The 18,379-nt window shown below is 37.3% G+C and overlaps 1 protein-coding gene across 2 annotated transcripts in view; it reads right to left on the reverse strand.

Moving 5' to 3' along the window:
• The window catches only part of ARID2 (AT-rich interaction domain 2), a 166,706-nt gene that overhangs the window by 3,330 nt on the left and 144,997 nt on the right, over positions 1-18,379 (reverse strand). For both annotated transcript variants that reach the window (XM_039243109.1, XM_039243108.1), the window contains exons 17-20: positions 15,039-15,177; positions 14,860-14,945; positions 12,125-12,248; positions 11,947-12,038 (exon numbers count right to left, since the gene is read on the reverse strand). In XM_039243109.1, coding sequence (XP_039099040.1) covers positions 11,947-12,038; positions 12,125-12,248; positions 14,860-14,945; positions 15,039-15,177 — 441 coding nt within the window. The remainder of the gene's footprint in view (positions 1-11,946; positions 12,039-12,124; positions 12,249-14,859; positions 14,946-15,038; positions 15,178-18,379) is intronic.

Consider the following 18,379-nt stretch of genomic DNA (forward strand, 5'->3'; position numbering starts at 1 on the left):
TTGAGAGAAAGACAGAGACAGAGACAGAGTGCGAGCAGATGAGGGGCAGAGAGAGACAGAGACACACAGAATCCGAAGCAGGCCTAGGCTCTGAGCTGTCAGCACAGAGCCCAATATGGGGCTTGAATCCATGAACCATGAGATCATGGCTTGAACTGAAGTCAGATGCTTAACCGACTGAGCCACTCAGACACCCCCAAAACTCTAAATTTTTATGTTTTTATTTTTAATTTATTTTTATTTTTAAAAAATTTTAAAGAAACAATACATAGTTCTGCACCCAGTAATGTTAATACATTGTAGCAAAAGGTAAAAAACTAGTTTAACCTTCAATTTACAGATGAGTAACTTGAGGACATCTTGAGGCATCTCAAACTGAAATGACTTTCTAGCTAAACAGTAGTGGCAGAATTAGACAAGATCATCTGACTGATTTTTCTCTATGGACCTTTCTAAATATTAGACCTTTCTAATTATGCAAGGCATAATTCTGTATCAAGCTTCATTCATGCTTCTAGAAAATTCAGATGTTTCTAGAGTTGCCAAATTCACAGAATAAAAGAGTGAAATGGTGTTTGTCAGGGGCTGAGGGCAAAGGTGGAAATGGGATCAACGGACATAAAGTTTCAGTTAAGCAAGATGAATAAGCTTGAGAGATACACGTACAACACTGTACCTATAGTCAAACATAATGTATTATACACAACAACTTGTTAAGAGGTTAGATCTCATATTAACTGTTCCTGACACAATTAAGATAAAATTAAATATAAATTTAGATCATGTCAGAAAATAGTTGGAAAGGTATAAGATGGGTGCTTTTAAGAGAGGGCTCGTGGGGCGCCTGGGTGGCTCAGTCGGTTAAATGTCCGACTTCAGCTCAGGTCATGATCTCACAGCTCATGGGTTCGAGCCCCGCGTTGGGCTCTGTGCTGACAGATCAGACCTGGAGCCTCCTTCTGATTCTGTGTCTCCCTCTCTCTCTCTCTCTCTGGACTTCTCCCACTTGAGATCTCTCTCTCTCAAAAATAAACAAAAAATTTTAAAAAATGAAAAAAAAAGAGAGGGCTTGAAAATAAAAATTATATTCAAGGTATGATTAAAGTTTTATTCTCTTCATTAAGTGAAAGCAGGCAATATTCAGCTTATCATCTGAATGTGACATTACTCCATAAAAGCAGCTATTTCTTTTTAATTTGTAACTTAAAAAGAAATTTTCTACCCCTAAAATTATGATAGTGATGTGGTGATGTGTATAAAGAAGAAAGATTATAAAAATGAACAGTCTACAAAAGAACAGAACAATGCTGAGGGGTAAGGAGAAAAATGGTAAAATTCAGCCGGAAATGGAAGGATGGAGATAGGTCTATGGTAAGAAAGGTAAAGAAAAAGTCAATGGTAAAAACTAGGTGAGGGGCACCTGAGTGGCTCAGTTAAGCGTCCGACTTCAGCTCAGGTTATGATCTCTTGGTTTGTGGGTTTGAGCCCCATGTCTGGCTCTGTGCTGACAGCTCAGAGCCTGGAGTCTGCTTTGGGTTTTGTGTCTCCCTCTCTCTCTGCCCCTCCCCCACTTGTGCTCTTTCTCTCTCAAAAAGAAATAAATAAATGTTAAAAAAAAAGTTTAGGTGATTGGTATATGGGTGTTCACTGCATGTCAAGTTTACCTTATGTGTGAAAAATTTCACAATAAATGTCAGAAAAAAAAAATCAACCAGCATTGAGATAACCCAAGAACTTAGTGCCTTCATTAAAATAACCCTGGACTAAGGAGTTAGCCATTTTTTCATGTTTTTTGGCTATTTTGATATTTGCTTTTATGTAGTTTCCATACTGTACACATCCCCCAAAATGGCTAAAATTAAAAATTAAAATTATAGTAGCAAATGTTGCCAAGTATGTGGAGCAACTGTGACACTCCTCCATCGCTGGAGGATATAAAATTTTTGGCTTTGGAATTTTTGGCTTTATGTATTCAAGTTGTAATATCCTTTGAATCACCAATCAATCATTCTTAAAAGTTCAATAGAAATATATACATAAATGGCCAAAAACATGTATAGAATGTTCATAGAGGCACTATTTATTTATTTATTTATTTCTGAGAGAGAGAGAGAGAGATAGAGAGAGAGACAGCGTGAGCAGGAGAGGGTCGGAGAGAGAGGGAGATACAGAATGTGAAGCATCCTCCAGGCTCTGAGCTACCTGTCAGCACAGAGCCCGAAACGGGGCTTGAACCCACGAACCGTGAGATCATGACCTGAGCTGAAGTTGGAGGCTTAACCGACTGAGCCACCCAGGCACCCCCTAATAGCCCCTAACTGAAAACAACCAATATGCCTACCAAAAGTAGAATGGAAGGAACAATTTGAGTATATTCATAGAACAGAATCGTATACTGCAAGAATATGAACAATGTACTGCTACATGTACCATGAATGAATTTCACAAAAAAAGTTGAGTAAAAAAGCTAACATGAGAGAATATATACCATATGATTCTACTTACATGAAGTTCAAAATGAGGTAAAATTCTATGGTGTAACATCAGGATAGCGATCCCAACAAAGAAAATGGGATAAAGACAAGTGGGGACTACAGGAACTGTGCAGTAGTGGTGTTCCTCTATTTTTTAATGTTCATTTATTTATTTCTGAGACAGGGGGAGGGGTAACAGAGAGGGAGAGAGACAATCTTAAGCAGACTCTGCACTCAGCACAAAGCCCCACTGCAGGGTGCAGGGCTCAATCTCATGAACTGAGATCATGACCTGACCTAAAATCAAGAGTCAGTTGCTTAACCTACCTAGCCACCTAGGTGCCCCTCCTCTACTTCTGAAATTGGATGTCTGATTATGTGGGTGGTTTGCTCTGTGCTGATTCATTGAGGTTTATACACTTCTGGTTTTTAAAATTTAGGTATGATTTATTTCAAAAATTGATAAAACAAAATTTTTTAAGTTTATTTATTTTAAGAGAGCGAACACATGTGTGCACGCACAAGCTGGTGAGGGGGAGGCAGGAAGGGAGAGAGAGCGTCGCAGACTCCGTGCTCACAGCATGGCTCCAACTCACAAACCATGAGATTATGACCTGAGCTGCAATTAAGAGTTGTTTGCTTGGGGCGCCTGGGTGGCTTAGTCGGTTAAGCGTCCGACTTTTGCTTAGGTCATGATCTCGTGGTTCGTGGGTTCGAGCCCCGTGTCAGGCTCTGTGCTGACTGCCAGCTCAGAGCCTGGAGCCTGTTTCAGAGTCTGTGACTCCCTCTCTCTCTGACCCTCCCCTGCTCACGCTGTCTATCTCTCTCCTAGAAATAAATAAAATAAAAAATTTAAAAAAAAAAATTGTTTGCTTAACCCGACTGAGCCAACCAGGTGCTCCTAAACAAATTTTTAAGTGAATTATGACATCTCTACAATTTTTTCTAGAAAAGAAATAAAGTCCTATAAAACTTGATTTTAAAATAACTTAAATCATTTGAAAAGATAAATGCACCCCTATGTTTACTGCAGTGTTATTTGCAATAGCCAAGATACAGAAGCAACCCAACTGACCATCCACAGATAAAAGGATAACAAAGATGTAGTGTGAGCACGCGTGTGGACACGCGCGTGCACACACACCGGAATATTAGTCATAAAAGAATAAAGTCTTGCCATCTGCAACAATATGGATGGACCTAGAGGGTATAATGCTAAGTGAATTATATCAGAGAAAGACAAATACCATATGATTTCAATCATGTAGAATTTAAGGAACAAAACAGATGAACCAACAAAAAAGAGATTAAAAAAAAAAGACTCTTACATAGAGAAAACAAACTGGTGGTTGCTAACAGGGAGGTAGGTGAGGGGATGGGTGAAATAGTTAAAGGGATGAAAAGTACACTTATATATTGATGACCACTGAGTAATGTATAGAATTGTTCATTACCTTTATATTATTGTACACCTGAAACTAACACTTATATTATACTTCAGTTATAAAAAACTTACAGCGTGGGTTCAAATTATTTTTTCCTATATTAGTGAACACTTTGATAAAGAAAAAACTTTCAGCTTCAAAAATTTCACCAATTACAATATTTTTCCAAATTGATAGTTTAAAAATAGTATTTAAAAATATTTTCTTGGGGCACCTGGGTGGCTCAGTTTGGTTAAACATCTGACTTCGGCTCAGGTCATGATCTCACGGTTTGTGGGTTTGAGCCCTGCATCTGGCTCTGTGCTGACAGCTCAGAGCCTGGAGCCTGCTTCGGATTCTGTGTCTCCCTCTCCCTGACCCTCCCCTGCTCACACTGTCTCTTTCTTTCTCTCTCGCTCAGAAATAAATAAAACATTAAAAATATTATTTTAAAAATATTTTACTTTTTTTAAAAGTTTATTTTTGAGAAAGAGAGTATGAGCAGGGAAGGGGCAGAAAAGAGAGAGAAAGGGGGACAGAGGATCCAAAGCAGGCTCCATGCTGAGAGCAGACAGCCTGATGTGGAGCTCAAACCCACAAATTGTGAGGTTATGACCTAAGCTCAAGTCAGACACTTAACTGAGCCACAAAGACACCTCAAAAGTATTATTTTTATGTCACATGGATAAAACTTAGAAAGACTAAATTTAAATCACCCGGATGACTTTAAGGTAACATTTTCTTTTTTTTTAAGGTCTACTTTTTTTTAAGTAATCTCTACATCCAACATAGGGTCTCAAACCCACCACCTCAAGATCAAGAAATCACATGCTCCACCAACTGAGCCAGCCAGGTGTCCCATAACAATTTTATTTTTAATATAAATGAATATCTTTTACTTTTTGGGGTTTTAAAGAAATAAGCACTCAGTAGATAAACAAAATATGCCCATTTTGTTGTATACAATGGTATTTCAACTTCAAATTTCAAGGTTTATTTTTTGATATAACAAAGGATAAACGCTGTGTCACTTTAATATACTTAATAGATATCGAAAATAATTTGTAAGTAGCATTAGTCAACACAATTTAAGACACTTGGCAGTTTGAACACAGTTTTTCTCCTTTCTCTCCCAAAATAGTACCAAAGTGAATTAAAGAAAATTTTCTGAAGAAACTAAACCAGAAAGGTTAGGACTACAGGGGATAAGGGATCAATTGGACAAAAATGGGATCCTCCTGGTTCCCCTCTCCCATTCCATTTCCAGAACACAGGATTTCACATTGACCATCCTCCAAACTGCCTACTTCCAAACGCAAGAAAATCAGAGATTCTTTCCTGGAGAAACAAAATTTCTCTCTAGAGACTGATATTTGAAGAGCTTCCAAAAAAAAAAAACAAAAAAAAACTGAATCATCAGGGATCACCAAAAATGGGAATCACCAGTGACAAGTGGAGATCACATACTCAGAGCTTCTAATTAGTGTGTTGATATTTTATTCTTACTATAAAAAGTAAAGCCCAAATACTCATTTGAGGAATTTATTGTTTTTGAGAGAGAGAAGAGAGAAAGAGAGAGAGCAAGGAAGAGGGGCGGAGGGAGAGAGAGAGAAAAAGGAGAGTGAAGGGGGAGAAGGGAAAGAGAGAGAGAGAGAGAGAGAGAGAGAGAATATCCCAAGCAGGCTCTACACTCAGTGCAGAGTCCAATGTAGGATTCAGTCCCAGGACCTGAGCCTGAGCTGAAAACAAGAGTTGGATGCTCAACAGATGAGCCACCGAGGTGTCCCTCATTTGAAGAATTTAGAGGAAAAGAGAAAAAAAATTAAAAATCCTAGCATTAATATCCTCAGAGAGATGAGAAGGCACTGTATTCAACATATGAACAGGGTGTTTAAAACAGTAACACTGGCACTCTGAATGAGCTCTTAGAAATGAAAGCAGGATAGCCTGAGTAAAATTTCAATAGATTTAATGATAAAGTCAAGGAAATTCCCAGGAAATACATTAAACAGACAAAAATGAAAGCTAAGAGAGAAAAGAAAATTAGAGGATCAATCTGTGAGGGACTAGCATCCAAAAGAGAGAAGTTTAGAAATGGAGAACAGAGTCAATGGTTGGCAAGGAATTATAAAAAGAGACATTCAAGAAAAATTCCCATTTTGAAGGACAGGAATCTCTTGATTGAAAGTATTCACTGAAATGAAATGCGCACTTTAATGAACACAACAACAAAACACCTACACTAAGATACAACATCAAAGAATTTCAGAATATCAGAAATTAAAGGGGGAAAAATCCTGAACCCTTCTAAGATGGAAAATAGATCACAAACACAGAATGGAAGCCAGAAAGTTACAGACTTAACAGCAAAGCTGCATGCTAGAAGACATTAGACAATGCTCTCACAGACTTTAAAAAAAAAAAAAAAAAGAAAAAAAGGGCTTTTAAATCTGGAATTTTAAATCTAGTCAAACTATCATTAGTCAGAATAAAGACATTTCAGACCTGTGGGGTTTTTTATTTATTTTTATTTATTGGAGGGTATGCTTTAGCATGATGAGTGAGTAAATCAAGTAAAGGAAATAATCTGAATACAAGAAAAAGGGATTCAATACTGAAGGAATTCCTGAGAATGGCTGCGTACAAGGTCTAGAAAGCAAGCTGTCTAGACTGCAGGGAAAAAAATGTAAAGGTGAGAGAGGTGTAACAACTATGTTTGGGCATTTGGATAACTTATATAAGGGCTTGAGAAATATTGAAATATATCATTTATGGACCTAATCAGCATTAGGTCCATAAAAAGCTAAACAAAAAGCAAGGCAATCATTAACCCCAGAAATACAAAGAAAGGAAGAAAACTTAATAATAGTAGCACTTGGATGAGCATCAACAATCTGACAATTTTTGATTTAAGATTTAACTCAAAACTGTGATGTAACAATATTATGAGGAAAGGAAAAGCAGGAGAGAGGTTTTAAGAGTATTCAATTCTTTAGAAAGAGTGTCAACAGTTAATGTGTAAAATAGGTAAATTAAGAAATAGTAACGTAAGAATATTATTTAGAAATATGGAGGCAAATACCAAAAAAAAATTAGTTCAAACTGTTGAAAACTCTCTGTTGAGGGTCGCTAGGAAGAATGAAGTAGGGGACTACTATATTCCATTAAAAACTTTATATTACCACTTAATTTTTTAAAATTAATTTTTATAGCTTCATTGATATAATTCATATACCATACAATTCAGTTAAGTATACAATTTGGTGGTTTTTAGAATATTCACAGAATTGTGCTACCATTCCCACAGTTTTAGAATATTTTCATCATTTCAAAAAGAAATCTAACACCCATTAGCAGTCACTCCCCATTTCCCCCCAAATTCCTCCTTTGTTGTTGTTTGAATTCTCTACTTTCTTTTGTGTATACACCCAGAAGTGGAATTGATGGATCAAATAGCAATCCTATACTTAATTCTTGGAAGAACCAAAATACTGTTTTCCACAGTGGCTGTACCATTTTATATTTCTATCAGCAATGCACAGGGGTTCCAATTTCTCCATATCTATGTCAACATTCGTTTTTTTAAAAGAGAGAGCGAGAGAGAATGCATGTGCCTGCACGCGATGGGGAGTGGGGAGAGGCAAAGTGAGACAATCTTAAGCAGGCTCCATGCTTAGTATGGAGCCCATGATCCCAGGATCATGACCTGAGCCCAAATCAAGAATCAGACACTCTGGGGTGCCTGGGTGGCTCAGTTGGTTAAGCGTCCGACTTCGGCTCAGGGCATGATCTCATGGTTCGTGGCTTCAAACTTCACGTCGGGCTCTGTGCTGACAGCCAGCTCAGAACCTGGAGCCTGCTTTGGATTCTGTGTCTCCCTCTCTCTCTCTGACCTCCCTGCTCATGCTGCCTCTCTCTCTCTCTCTCTCAGGAAAAAAAAAAAAAAAAAAAAAGAATCAGAGACTCAACCAACTGAGCCCCTAAATAATAAACTCTAATAACTGTGAAGTGGCATCTCATTCTGGTTTTGATTTGTGCTTCTCTAATAACCAATAATGTTGAACATCTTTCAATGTGGTTAAAGGCCATTTGTTTACCTTCCTTGGTGAAATGTCTATTCAAGTCTTCCAATAATTTTTATTTTATTATTATTTTTTGATAAGTTTATTTATCTTGAGAGAGAGAGAGAGAAATAAAGTATGCACACAAGTAGGGGAAGGGGAGAGAGAGAGGGAGAGGGATAGAGACGGGGAGAGGGAGAGAAAGAGAATCCCAAGCAGGGATTCTATGTGCGGCTTGAACTAACGAATCCTGAGATCATGACCTGAGCTGAAGTCAACAGTTGGATGCTTAAATGACTGAGTCACCCAGGTGCCCCTGCCCATTTTAAAAATCAGATTATTTGTTTTATGTTGTTGAGTTTTAGGAGTTCGTTATACATCCTACATTTTAATTTTAACTGCTTTATCAGATATGCAATTTGCAATTATTTTCTGCCATTCTGTTATTCTGTTAATAATGTCCACTGGTGCATAAGTTTCTACTTTTGAAACTACTGAAGTTCAATTTAGTTTTCATTTTGTTGCCTGCTTCTTTGGCATCATATCCAACAAATCACTGTCAAATCCAGCGTCATGAAATTTCCTCAGATATTTTAAGAGTTTTACAGTTTTAGCTCTTATTTCTAGGTCTTGGATCCATGTTGAGTTAATTTCTGTATATGGTGTTAGGTAAGGGTTCAACTTTGTTCTTTTGCATGTGAATATCCAGTTTTCCTAGCTCCATCTGTCTTTCTCTCATTGAATGGAGAATTGGCACCTTAATGCAAATCATTTGACCATATATGCCAGGACTTCTGTCTGGGCTCTATTCATTTCCACTGAATGATTATTATGTCGGTCTTTATGCCAGTAATACACCGTTTTGATTACTGTAGCTTTGTTGTAAATACACTGGGGGCGCCTGGGTGGCTCAGTCAGTTAAGCGTCTGACTTTGGCTCAGGTCATATCTCGCAGTTCACGAGTTTGAGCCCCGTGTCAAGCTCTGTGCTGACAGCTCAGAGCCTGGAGCCTGCTTTAGATTCTGTGTCTCCCTTTCTCTCTGCCCCTCCCCTGCTCATGCTCTCTCTCTCTCTTTCAGAAATAAACATTAAAAAAATAAGAAGAATGGAGGTAAAATGTATTTAAACATTTTACGTTATATCAACAATCAGATTCTGCATTTCAAATTTAAAAACGTTGACATTTCATACTGTTCAGTATACCGTACAAGAATGAAGATAAATTTCCACATATCTTCCTATCAATGTGCAATTTTTTTTATTGCAAATAGAGTTGCCTTTAGTCTAAAAAAACCATACCCTGTTACTTATTCCACCAGAGATGAGAAATCTCAACAGAGAATTATCTTTTGCAGCTGATTTCCTACACGCTCTTTTTTACTTTTATAGGTTTTGCCAGATTCTGTCCATATTCTTGCTAAGCCAGACTCCACATCACTGGAGATGTCGGAATGAAGTTCTGCCGTTCAACCTGCACTGGGAGGGTGAATGCTAAGAATTTAATGGATTCTGCTCTTCTAAGATCATAGTAACTGAAGACACCACAAGATGTTTGGAAAGTTCAGAGTTATATAGAAAATAACAAAATCAACAACAAAACAAAAACAGCAGAATGAAAACTTTTGGCTCAATAATTCTATTAGATCTACCCAAAGAGGCTCTATTGCTATAAGCCTAAGAATGTGCAATTTGAAGGAGGTAAAATGCTAAGTTTTTAGCTTTTATTTTTGCTTTTATTTTAAAGTTTTTTTGAGAGAGGGAGAGAGCAGGGGAGAGGGATGGGGGAAAGGAGGGAGGAGAGAGAGAGAGAGGGAGAGAGAGAGGGAGAGGGAGAGAGAGAGAATCCCAAGCAGGCTCCGTGTTTTTACTGCAGAGCCTGACGTGGGGTTCAAACCCATGAACCTGAAATCAAGAGCAGGATGATTAACTGAATGAGCCACCCTGGCACTCATAAAATTTATTTTTAGAATTCTAATTATCTTCACAAATTCTAGATCAGAACTCTAGAAAAGAATGGATTTGTTGAGACTTCTTTCCTTCCATCTGTCTATCAATCAAATACTTATTAAATTGCTTTTACAATCCAAATACTATGGTAGGCACGGAGGGCACAAAAATGAAAATCAATATTCAGTCCCTGCTTTCAAGGAGCTCACCACCTAGGGTGGTAAAACGCAAGGTGTGAAGTGGTAAGGAGTACCCAAGGCACCCTAGGTCAGAGGTGGGCTAGTGAGGAAGATGTCAGGAAAGGAAGAGGTAACCCCTGAGTTGAATCTTAAGGATGAAGAGAAAACAGAGATTATCTACCACATGTTGAGTACTGTGCCAGGTGTTTAGGCTACAAAGATTAATCAGAGAAAGTCTACACACAGGTCAGTAGGTGAAAAAGGCCATATAAAAACTATTTACAAAACAAGATTAAATGTTACGAGACAGGTTACACAGCAGAGAAGAACAAGCACTATGGGGAAGGGGAACACAGCACAGGAAGCAGCACACAGAAGCTGCTATCTGACTGGTCATGAAGGGTTTCCAGATCATCAACAGGCCAGCAGCACAGGGTAGGTAGGTACTGAAAGAAAGGTACAAACGTGCAACATGAAAGCGTCTAGGAAGATTAGAAATCTGCATGCGGCTTAGCTGGGCTGAAACTGAAATGTAGGCTATGAAGCAAAAAGGGAGAGGAAAATATAGTGAGAAAGGAAGAAATCATGTTGCGAATGAATAAGATGCTGGTGTTCCTATATGGTTACTAAGCCTTCATATTTCTTTTTTTTCTGAAAAACTGCTTATTTTTCTTTTTGAATGTTCAGAATTCTTTTTCTTCATCTGTGAGAACACTATATACACTAAAACATAGTAACTCTGGCATTGCAAATAGTTTTTTAAACTTTAGTTTTAAGCTTTTTCATCTTTAATTTACACAAGTTTGATAGACTCAAATTCATTGCTTTTTCTTTAGTAATTGATACCGCTGTTTTTATATTGGGAAAATCCGGCTGGAGGGTTATTGCAAGAAATATGAAAGAACTAAAGCAAGGTCAAAATGCGAGGGGTGGGGAGAACTAAGGTGGATTCAGCATGTATTTAGGAGATAGGACTAAAAGCATATAAGAGGGGAGAAACTCTGAGAGGGAGTCCCTAGCTAGAAGGCAGGGTGCCTCAGAGGACAACTTCTCAGGAAAAGAGCCTGAGTCAGTTGACGATACAGAAGGCAGGCTAGAAAATTACAGACAAGCTTCAAGGGAGACAAAGTTCAAAAGGCATCAACAGGACATTCCACATTTGCTCTCTCAGGATTAGAGTTATCAATTCTAGTTTCTACAGGTCTATAAAATCCTGAGTTTTCTCTTGCTTAAGTTCATTAGAAAGTAAGTTCTAAACTTCAGAGCATTAAAGTCAATCTTAGCAATATCTATGACTTTGATGGCTTCATTAAAATGTCAGTTACCAAACTAAATTCCACCCTAATTCCACAGGATTCAAATGATACACATTCACTTTCCAAGTGACTCTCCCCACTCTACTTTTTGCTCTAAATACTATGGCCAGCAAGAAAATTAATAAGACAAATTAAAAGATCATCTTTTGGTTGTTTCAACTTCTACACTTTTGCCTTCTTTTTTTAAGTTTATTTATTTTGAGACAGAGAGATAGTGTGAATTGGGGAGGGGCTGAGAGATGGAGAGACAGAGAGTCCCAAGCAGGCTCTGCACTGCCTGTGCAGAGCCAAATGTGGGGCTCAAACCCATGAACCCCGAGATCATGACCCGAGCTAAATCAAGGGCTTGACACTACTGACGGAGCCATCCAGGTGCCCCTATGCTTTTGGCTTTTAAAATCCTGATGGCCTGATGTTGGAATAAGCTTTTGGACATATTCACAAAATTGATGAGAAAAACAATGAATAAAACAGTTATCTAGTTTTATCAACTTACATGTAAAATAATCTAAATTCACTTTGGCTATCGAAAAGAGATTACTCACCTGCGACCACATTCTGAATATTTACCAATATTTTTTAATATTAAGGCAGCTGTTAGTCGGATGTGTTTAGTTATTGGTCCCTCTTTTTCATCCTTAAAAAGAAAGGAAAAGAAAAGAATAAAGATCTAAATCATACGTGCTCACACCTTTACACATAAGGCTTTCAAGGTCTGCTTACTGTAAAATCTCGAAAGACAAGGTTTCTTGATCCTCTCCTAAGGGCCATAAGGGCAGCACTGGGATGATTCACAATGGCCTTTTGTGTTCTAGGAGTTGAGCTGGTGCCCCCTACAGCAGGCTGCCTGCATTGAGGAGAGAGAGACTGTCAACATGATGCTGAAGGACTGACAAGGATGACCAACCTGGCAGCCCCTCGGCGGTTACTTTGAAACCGGATACAGGATAAACACAAGCTCCCATGGCCCAGTGTTATCATTTACTTTGTGTCAGCATAGGCAAAGGGGCTCTCAGTATCAGGGTGAGGTTTCCAGTCTTTTATTTTCCAACCTATCAATTTTAAAGCAAACAACAGATGTTCTAGTGCAGTCCATCTTTAAAGTTACTGTGCCGGTAAACATGTGATCAAAATCAATACAACACAGTATCAAAGCTATGGAGTTCACACTTTGAATGTAGTTTGAAGATTTTAACAAAAAAGAAAATAGTCTACAGTTTGAGTTGCAAGTTATTTTTACTAAACACTACCCATTATTTGATCATTTCAGTCAATCCTTTTAGCATATTTCTACTGTCCTTTATGAAAGATACAGAATGGAGGGACTGCAGAGATAGGTTTTATATAAAAGATTCAAACTATGCCAGATTTCCTTGGCCAAGCAGAAAAACTGCATCACTATCTGTTGCATTCTTGTGAGGCGATGGTGGAAAGAACAATGGCTCACACATGAGGAAACCCTGTCTATTTCTGACACTGTAAGTACATGTGTGACTCTGAAAAATCTGTTTGCCCCTCTGTGCTTCAGGTTTCACATATGTAGTGCGGGACTATTTCTGGCACTTTTTTTTTTTAAAGATTGTTTGTTTGTTAGTTTATTTGTTTGTTTATTTATTTTTGAGAGAGAGAGACGGAGAGAGACCAAGAGAGAGACCAAGAGAGAGCAGGGGAGGGGCAGAGGGAGACAATCCCAAGCAGGCTCTGCACTCTCAGTACAGAGCCTGACAATGGGGCTCAAACCCACCAACTGTGTGATCATGACCTGAGCTGAAATCAAGAGTCAGATGCTTAAACCAACTGAGCCACCCAGGTGCCCCCTGGCACTTTTAAATATAAGTAAACTAATTCTGAATATTAAGTAAGTTCACGTAAAAGCCATCTTAAAAGTGTGAGCCACACATATCCATATCTATGTCTACAGATAATATCTATATATGGCTACAACTGTTACTGGATTTTAAGTATAAGTGACAGATATTTTTGATTGATTGTAACTGATATATTAAATATTGCTTCCTCCAAATTTAAACAAAATCAAACATATTCTAACATATTCTTATATACCAATATACACAAATTAATTACAGTGAGAATTACAGAAAAACATATTTGGCAGAAAAATGACTTTCCCTTGCCTTTAGGATAAAACCCAAACTCATGATTACGGCTTGTGAGACTCTCAGCTTATTACTCCTCATTCTCATTCTTTGAGTCTCAATGGATGCACTTCGATCAGAAAGCCTTCCTTGGTTTCCTACATTGATTTATTGATGTAGGTGGGCTCTCAGTGTCTTGAGCATGTCCTCATTTTAGATATAAGAACACTTCTATCTTTCACTGGGTTTCTAGATACTGAATGGCAGAACATACCTTGGTCACATATACCTCATATATCATACCTTAGTGCCTAGCACATAGTAGGTGCTCACCAAGTAGTGATGGAATGAATAAAAGTATGTAAGTAGCTTCTGCATTTCTATACTTCTAGTTCTTCTAGAATTTCAGTTCTGTGAAGTTATAGACTAGATCTTGTTCTTAAGAATTCTGTATGTCTGGCACAATGCCCAGGACATAGCAGCATCTCAATAAATGGTGAAAAACTAATTTACCTTGACATTTTAAAAAATGTTTATTCATTTATTTTTAAGAAAGACAAAGAAAGAATGTGAGTGAGGGAGGGGCAGACAGGAGAGAGAGAATCCCAAGCAGGCTCAGCACTGTCAGTACAGAGCCTGAAGTGGGGCTCAGTCTCATGAACTGCGAGATCGTGACCTGAGCTGAAATCAAGAGTCAGTCGAACGCTTAACTGACTGAGCCAGCCCCTTATCTTCACATTTTTGAAAGTGAAACGTTATTTAGGTTACCAAATCTATAACTAGAGGCCTCAGTTAGAAACAGAATAGGAGATAAGTACTATATAAATTTAATGAGGATCTCACAGGAATTTATAACCAACTAGAACTTCTCTGCCATGTATTAAAGTATGTGTTCATGAAAAACAGGTAAAGGAATAACCAGATAGTAAGTGTGGTTTGTATACTCTTCCATACAATCGTCACATGACACCCTGGTCTTTCCTGAGAGAAGGTGTTAAGAAGAAATCTCTTCACCATTATCAAATACACATTCAACTATTTTCTTAAAGGACAAAGAACCATACATGTATTTCCAGTTTACAAAGGATGTCTCAAATATCATCTGTCATTACTTCTAATGAGTTGTCTACAAATTATAATCAAAACATTACAACTACCAAGTAGAAACAGAGCATACGGTCTAGCCAATATGAAAAGTGATGCTTAGAGAATTTAAGCGACTGGGACAGAGCTGGATCAACTAGAACCTAGGATTCTGGTCTACCAATGCAGGAGACTGTCTTTCATTGTTACTATGCTTTGCCTAGTTTTTCTGATTTTTCCTTTTGCATGTACAACAGGAAGTAAACTAATGGTCCTTACTTGGTAGAAGACTTTTGACTTCCTGCTTGTCCTGGTTCATCTTGTTTTAATCCTGCAAGCAGGGCATCTTTTGAACAGTGCTTATCCTTTTTGAGAAAGAGGAAGTAAAAGAATATGCATCAAGATCTTTAACACAACCAGAGGATTACTGACCAAATAGTTTTAGGAAGAAAGTATACCTGTAAGTGGGTAATAAAAGAAAACCTCTGTCGCTGAAAAGGCTCACAACCTTCCCAAAGACATTGCCCTGGATATACATCTTTTCCTCCATGTTCAGTTGCCGCGTGGTAGAAAACCTGCGAGGGTGTCTGAAACCATCTACAAAAAATAAAATTGGTAGAAATTTTCTGACGTTTGGATACATATTCTTTAAATCAGAAAACTTATTCTCCTAGTACAAAAGCCCCAGATCGATATACAGAAATACCAAACAAAATAGTATAGGCAAATCTCACATTCAGTTCATTTCAAAGAATATTTTTAAATGATTTTGAAAATTTTGCTGTTTATATTTCTGAATCAAATCATTCAACTGTACTGAAGACTTTTGGTAATTTGTTTTAAGTTTAATAGGCTTAATTTGCAATTCCCTACCTGCAATCAAAGTCAGCTAAGAATCACCTTTAAGCATTTATTAGATTTCATGTTACATATAATAAACTCCAGCATATTAGATCTAACAATGTAAATGCTACAAATTTTGGTAAGTCTGGGTTTTTAACTGAATTCACATTTTGTTTGTCCATCTCTCATTTCTCCAACATTATACTCACTGACATACCTGGGGGCTTAACAGTACAAATGTCTGAGTGGGTAAGTGGCCGAGGACACATACCTGAGGAAATCATATACTATTTCCCCTTATTAATTAGAATACATGGCAATGAAAGAGAATACTGGAATCCAGAAAGCAAAGAATACATAAAAGCCTTCTACTACTAATTAGCAACTCAAATATCTGCATAATCAATATCTTTAAAGTTTCTGGCAGAGCTCTCTCAAGACTTGATTTTTTATGCATGTCATAAAAGTGTGTCTATATTTAAACTAGTTTTTAATGTGCAGTATATATGTATATCGTTTCCTTCTGGAGATGACAGACATTTTAAAACAAATTTGAATCAAAAGTAATTAAATATTGAATTATAAAAGACAATGTCAAAAATCATTATATCACTCATATTTATTTATATAATTATGTCCCAAAAGTTTATTGTGAAGCTGTAATGGCTTAGAAAAATTAATATTGTCAAAATGTCCATACTATCCAAAGCAATCTACAAATTCAATGTAATCCTATCAAAATTCCAATGACATTTTCTGCAGAAATAGAACAATCTTAAAATTTATATGGAAACACAAAAGATTCAGAATAGCTAAAGAATCTTGAGAAAGAACAACAAGCCTGGAGGCATCACACTCCTTGATTTAAAACTATATTATAAAGCTACAGTAATGAAAACAATATGGTACTGGCATAAAAACAGACACAAGATTAATGGAACAGAATAAAGAGCCTAGAAATAAACCTATACATGTATGGCTGATTAATTTACGACAAAGGAGCCAAGAATATACAATGGGGAAAGGACTGTCTCTTCAATAAATGGTTTTTCGGAAAACTGGACAGCCACAGGGAAAAGAATGAAACTGAACCACAATCTTACATCATACACAGAAATTAACTCAAAATGGATCAAAGACTTGAATGTAAGACTTGAAACTATAAAACACCTAGGAGAAAACATAGGTGGTAAGCTCTGTGGTGTCAGTCTGTGCAATCATTTTTTGGATTTGATATTGAAAGCAAAGGCAACAAAAGCAAAACTTAGTAAGTGGGACTACATCAGACTAAAAGCTTCTGCAGTCAAATGCTCTACCACTGAGCTATACCCCTGCACAAACTAAAAGCTTCTGAACAACAAAGGAAATGGAAGAAAAGTATTTGCAAATCATATATCTAATAGGGGATTAATATCCAAAATATATGAAGAACTTCTGCAACTCAACAGCGAAAAATAAACAACCCAATTAAAAACTGGTATAGGATCTTGGGGCACCTGGGTGGCTCAGCTGGCTTAATGTCTGACTCTTGATTTCAGCTCAGGTCATGATCCCAGGGTCATGGATTGAGCCCTATGTCGGACTCTGTACTGAGCTTGGAGCCTGCTTAAGATAGATTCATTCATTCATTCATTCATTCATTCTCTCTCTCTCCCCCCCACCCCTGCTCCTTTCCTCCTTGGCATGCGTGCACGCTCCCCCCCCCCCCCACCGCCAAATAATTAAAAAATAAACCTGGCAGAGGATCTGAATAAATATTTTTCCAGAGAAGATACATGGATGGCCAACAGGTACAGGAAAATTGATGCTCAACACCACTAATTGTTATGGAAATGCAAATCAAAACCACAATAAGATTTCACCTCAAAGACCTGTCAGAATGTCTAGTATAAGAAAAAGAAGACAAAACATTGACAAGTGTTGGTGAAGGTGCAGAGAAAAGGGAATGTTCATGCACTGTTGGCAGGAATGCAAATGGTACAGCCATTATGGAAAACAGTATGAAGGTTCCTCAAAAAATTAAAAATATAACGACCATATGATCCAGCAATCCTACTTCTGGGTATTTATCTGAAGAAAATGAAAACACTAATTAGAAAATATATACACATCCCTATATTCACTGCAGTATTATTTATAAAAGCCAAAATATGGAAGCAACCTAAGTGTTCACTGATAGATGAATGGATAAAGAAAGTTGTGGTGTACATATAGGCAATGAAATATTACTCAGTGATAAAAAAGAATAAAATCTTGCTGTTTGCGACAACATGGATGGACCTAGAGGGTAACAGATAAAATGAAATAAGTCAGAAAGAGCCAAATACCATATGATCTTACTTATATGTAGAATATTTAAAAAAATAAACTAAGCTCTGAGACAAGGAGAACAGACTGGTGGGTGTCAGAGGTGGGGGATGATGGGTGGGCAAAATGGGTGACAGGAACAAAAGATACAAGCTTCTAGTTATAAAATTAATCATGGGGCTATAACAAAAAAGAAGAGTTTATTGTGAAACTAAAATTAGTAAGTACATTTTCACTTTTGGAAATTCTTTTAATTTTTAATACTCACAATATGACTGGAGATCTAATGATTGTCACAAGGAAGCACTTCTTATTGTTAAGATTTTACCTAAATACTATAAATTATTAATGTAAAGGTAAAGGTGTTTGTGTGAGCACGTGTGCATGCACAGATGCACACACACAAATCCAAATGTACTATTACTAGTCACTTGTCAAAACGATACCTGTATTGAAACTATTCTGTAGTACAATAATTTACAATACACAAAATTGATGAATTTGCCAGTCACAAGGAAAAGGGATAAAGTTAGTGCCTCTTGAAATCAACTTAAATTACTAACTATATAAAACTGTGTATACATACAGATTTAAGATCACAGGGATTTTCAAATGTTCATCACTTTCCCTGCCCAGCATAGAGTCTATT

The sequence above is a fragment of the Hyaena hyaena genome, unplaced genomic scaffold (genome assembly GCF_003009895.1).
Source record: "Hyaena hyaena isolate Hyena2069 unplaced genomic scaffold, ASM300989v1 scaffold_221, whole genome shotgun sequence".
NCBI classification, from domain to species: domain Eukaryota; kingdom Metazoa; phylum Chordata; class Mammalia; order Carnivora; family Hyaenidae; genus Hyaena; species Hyaena hyaena.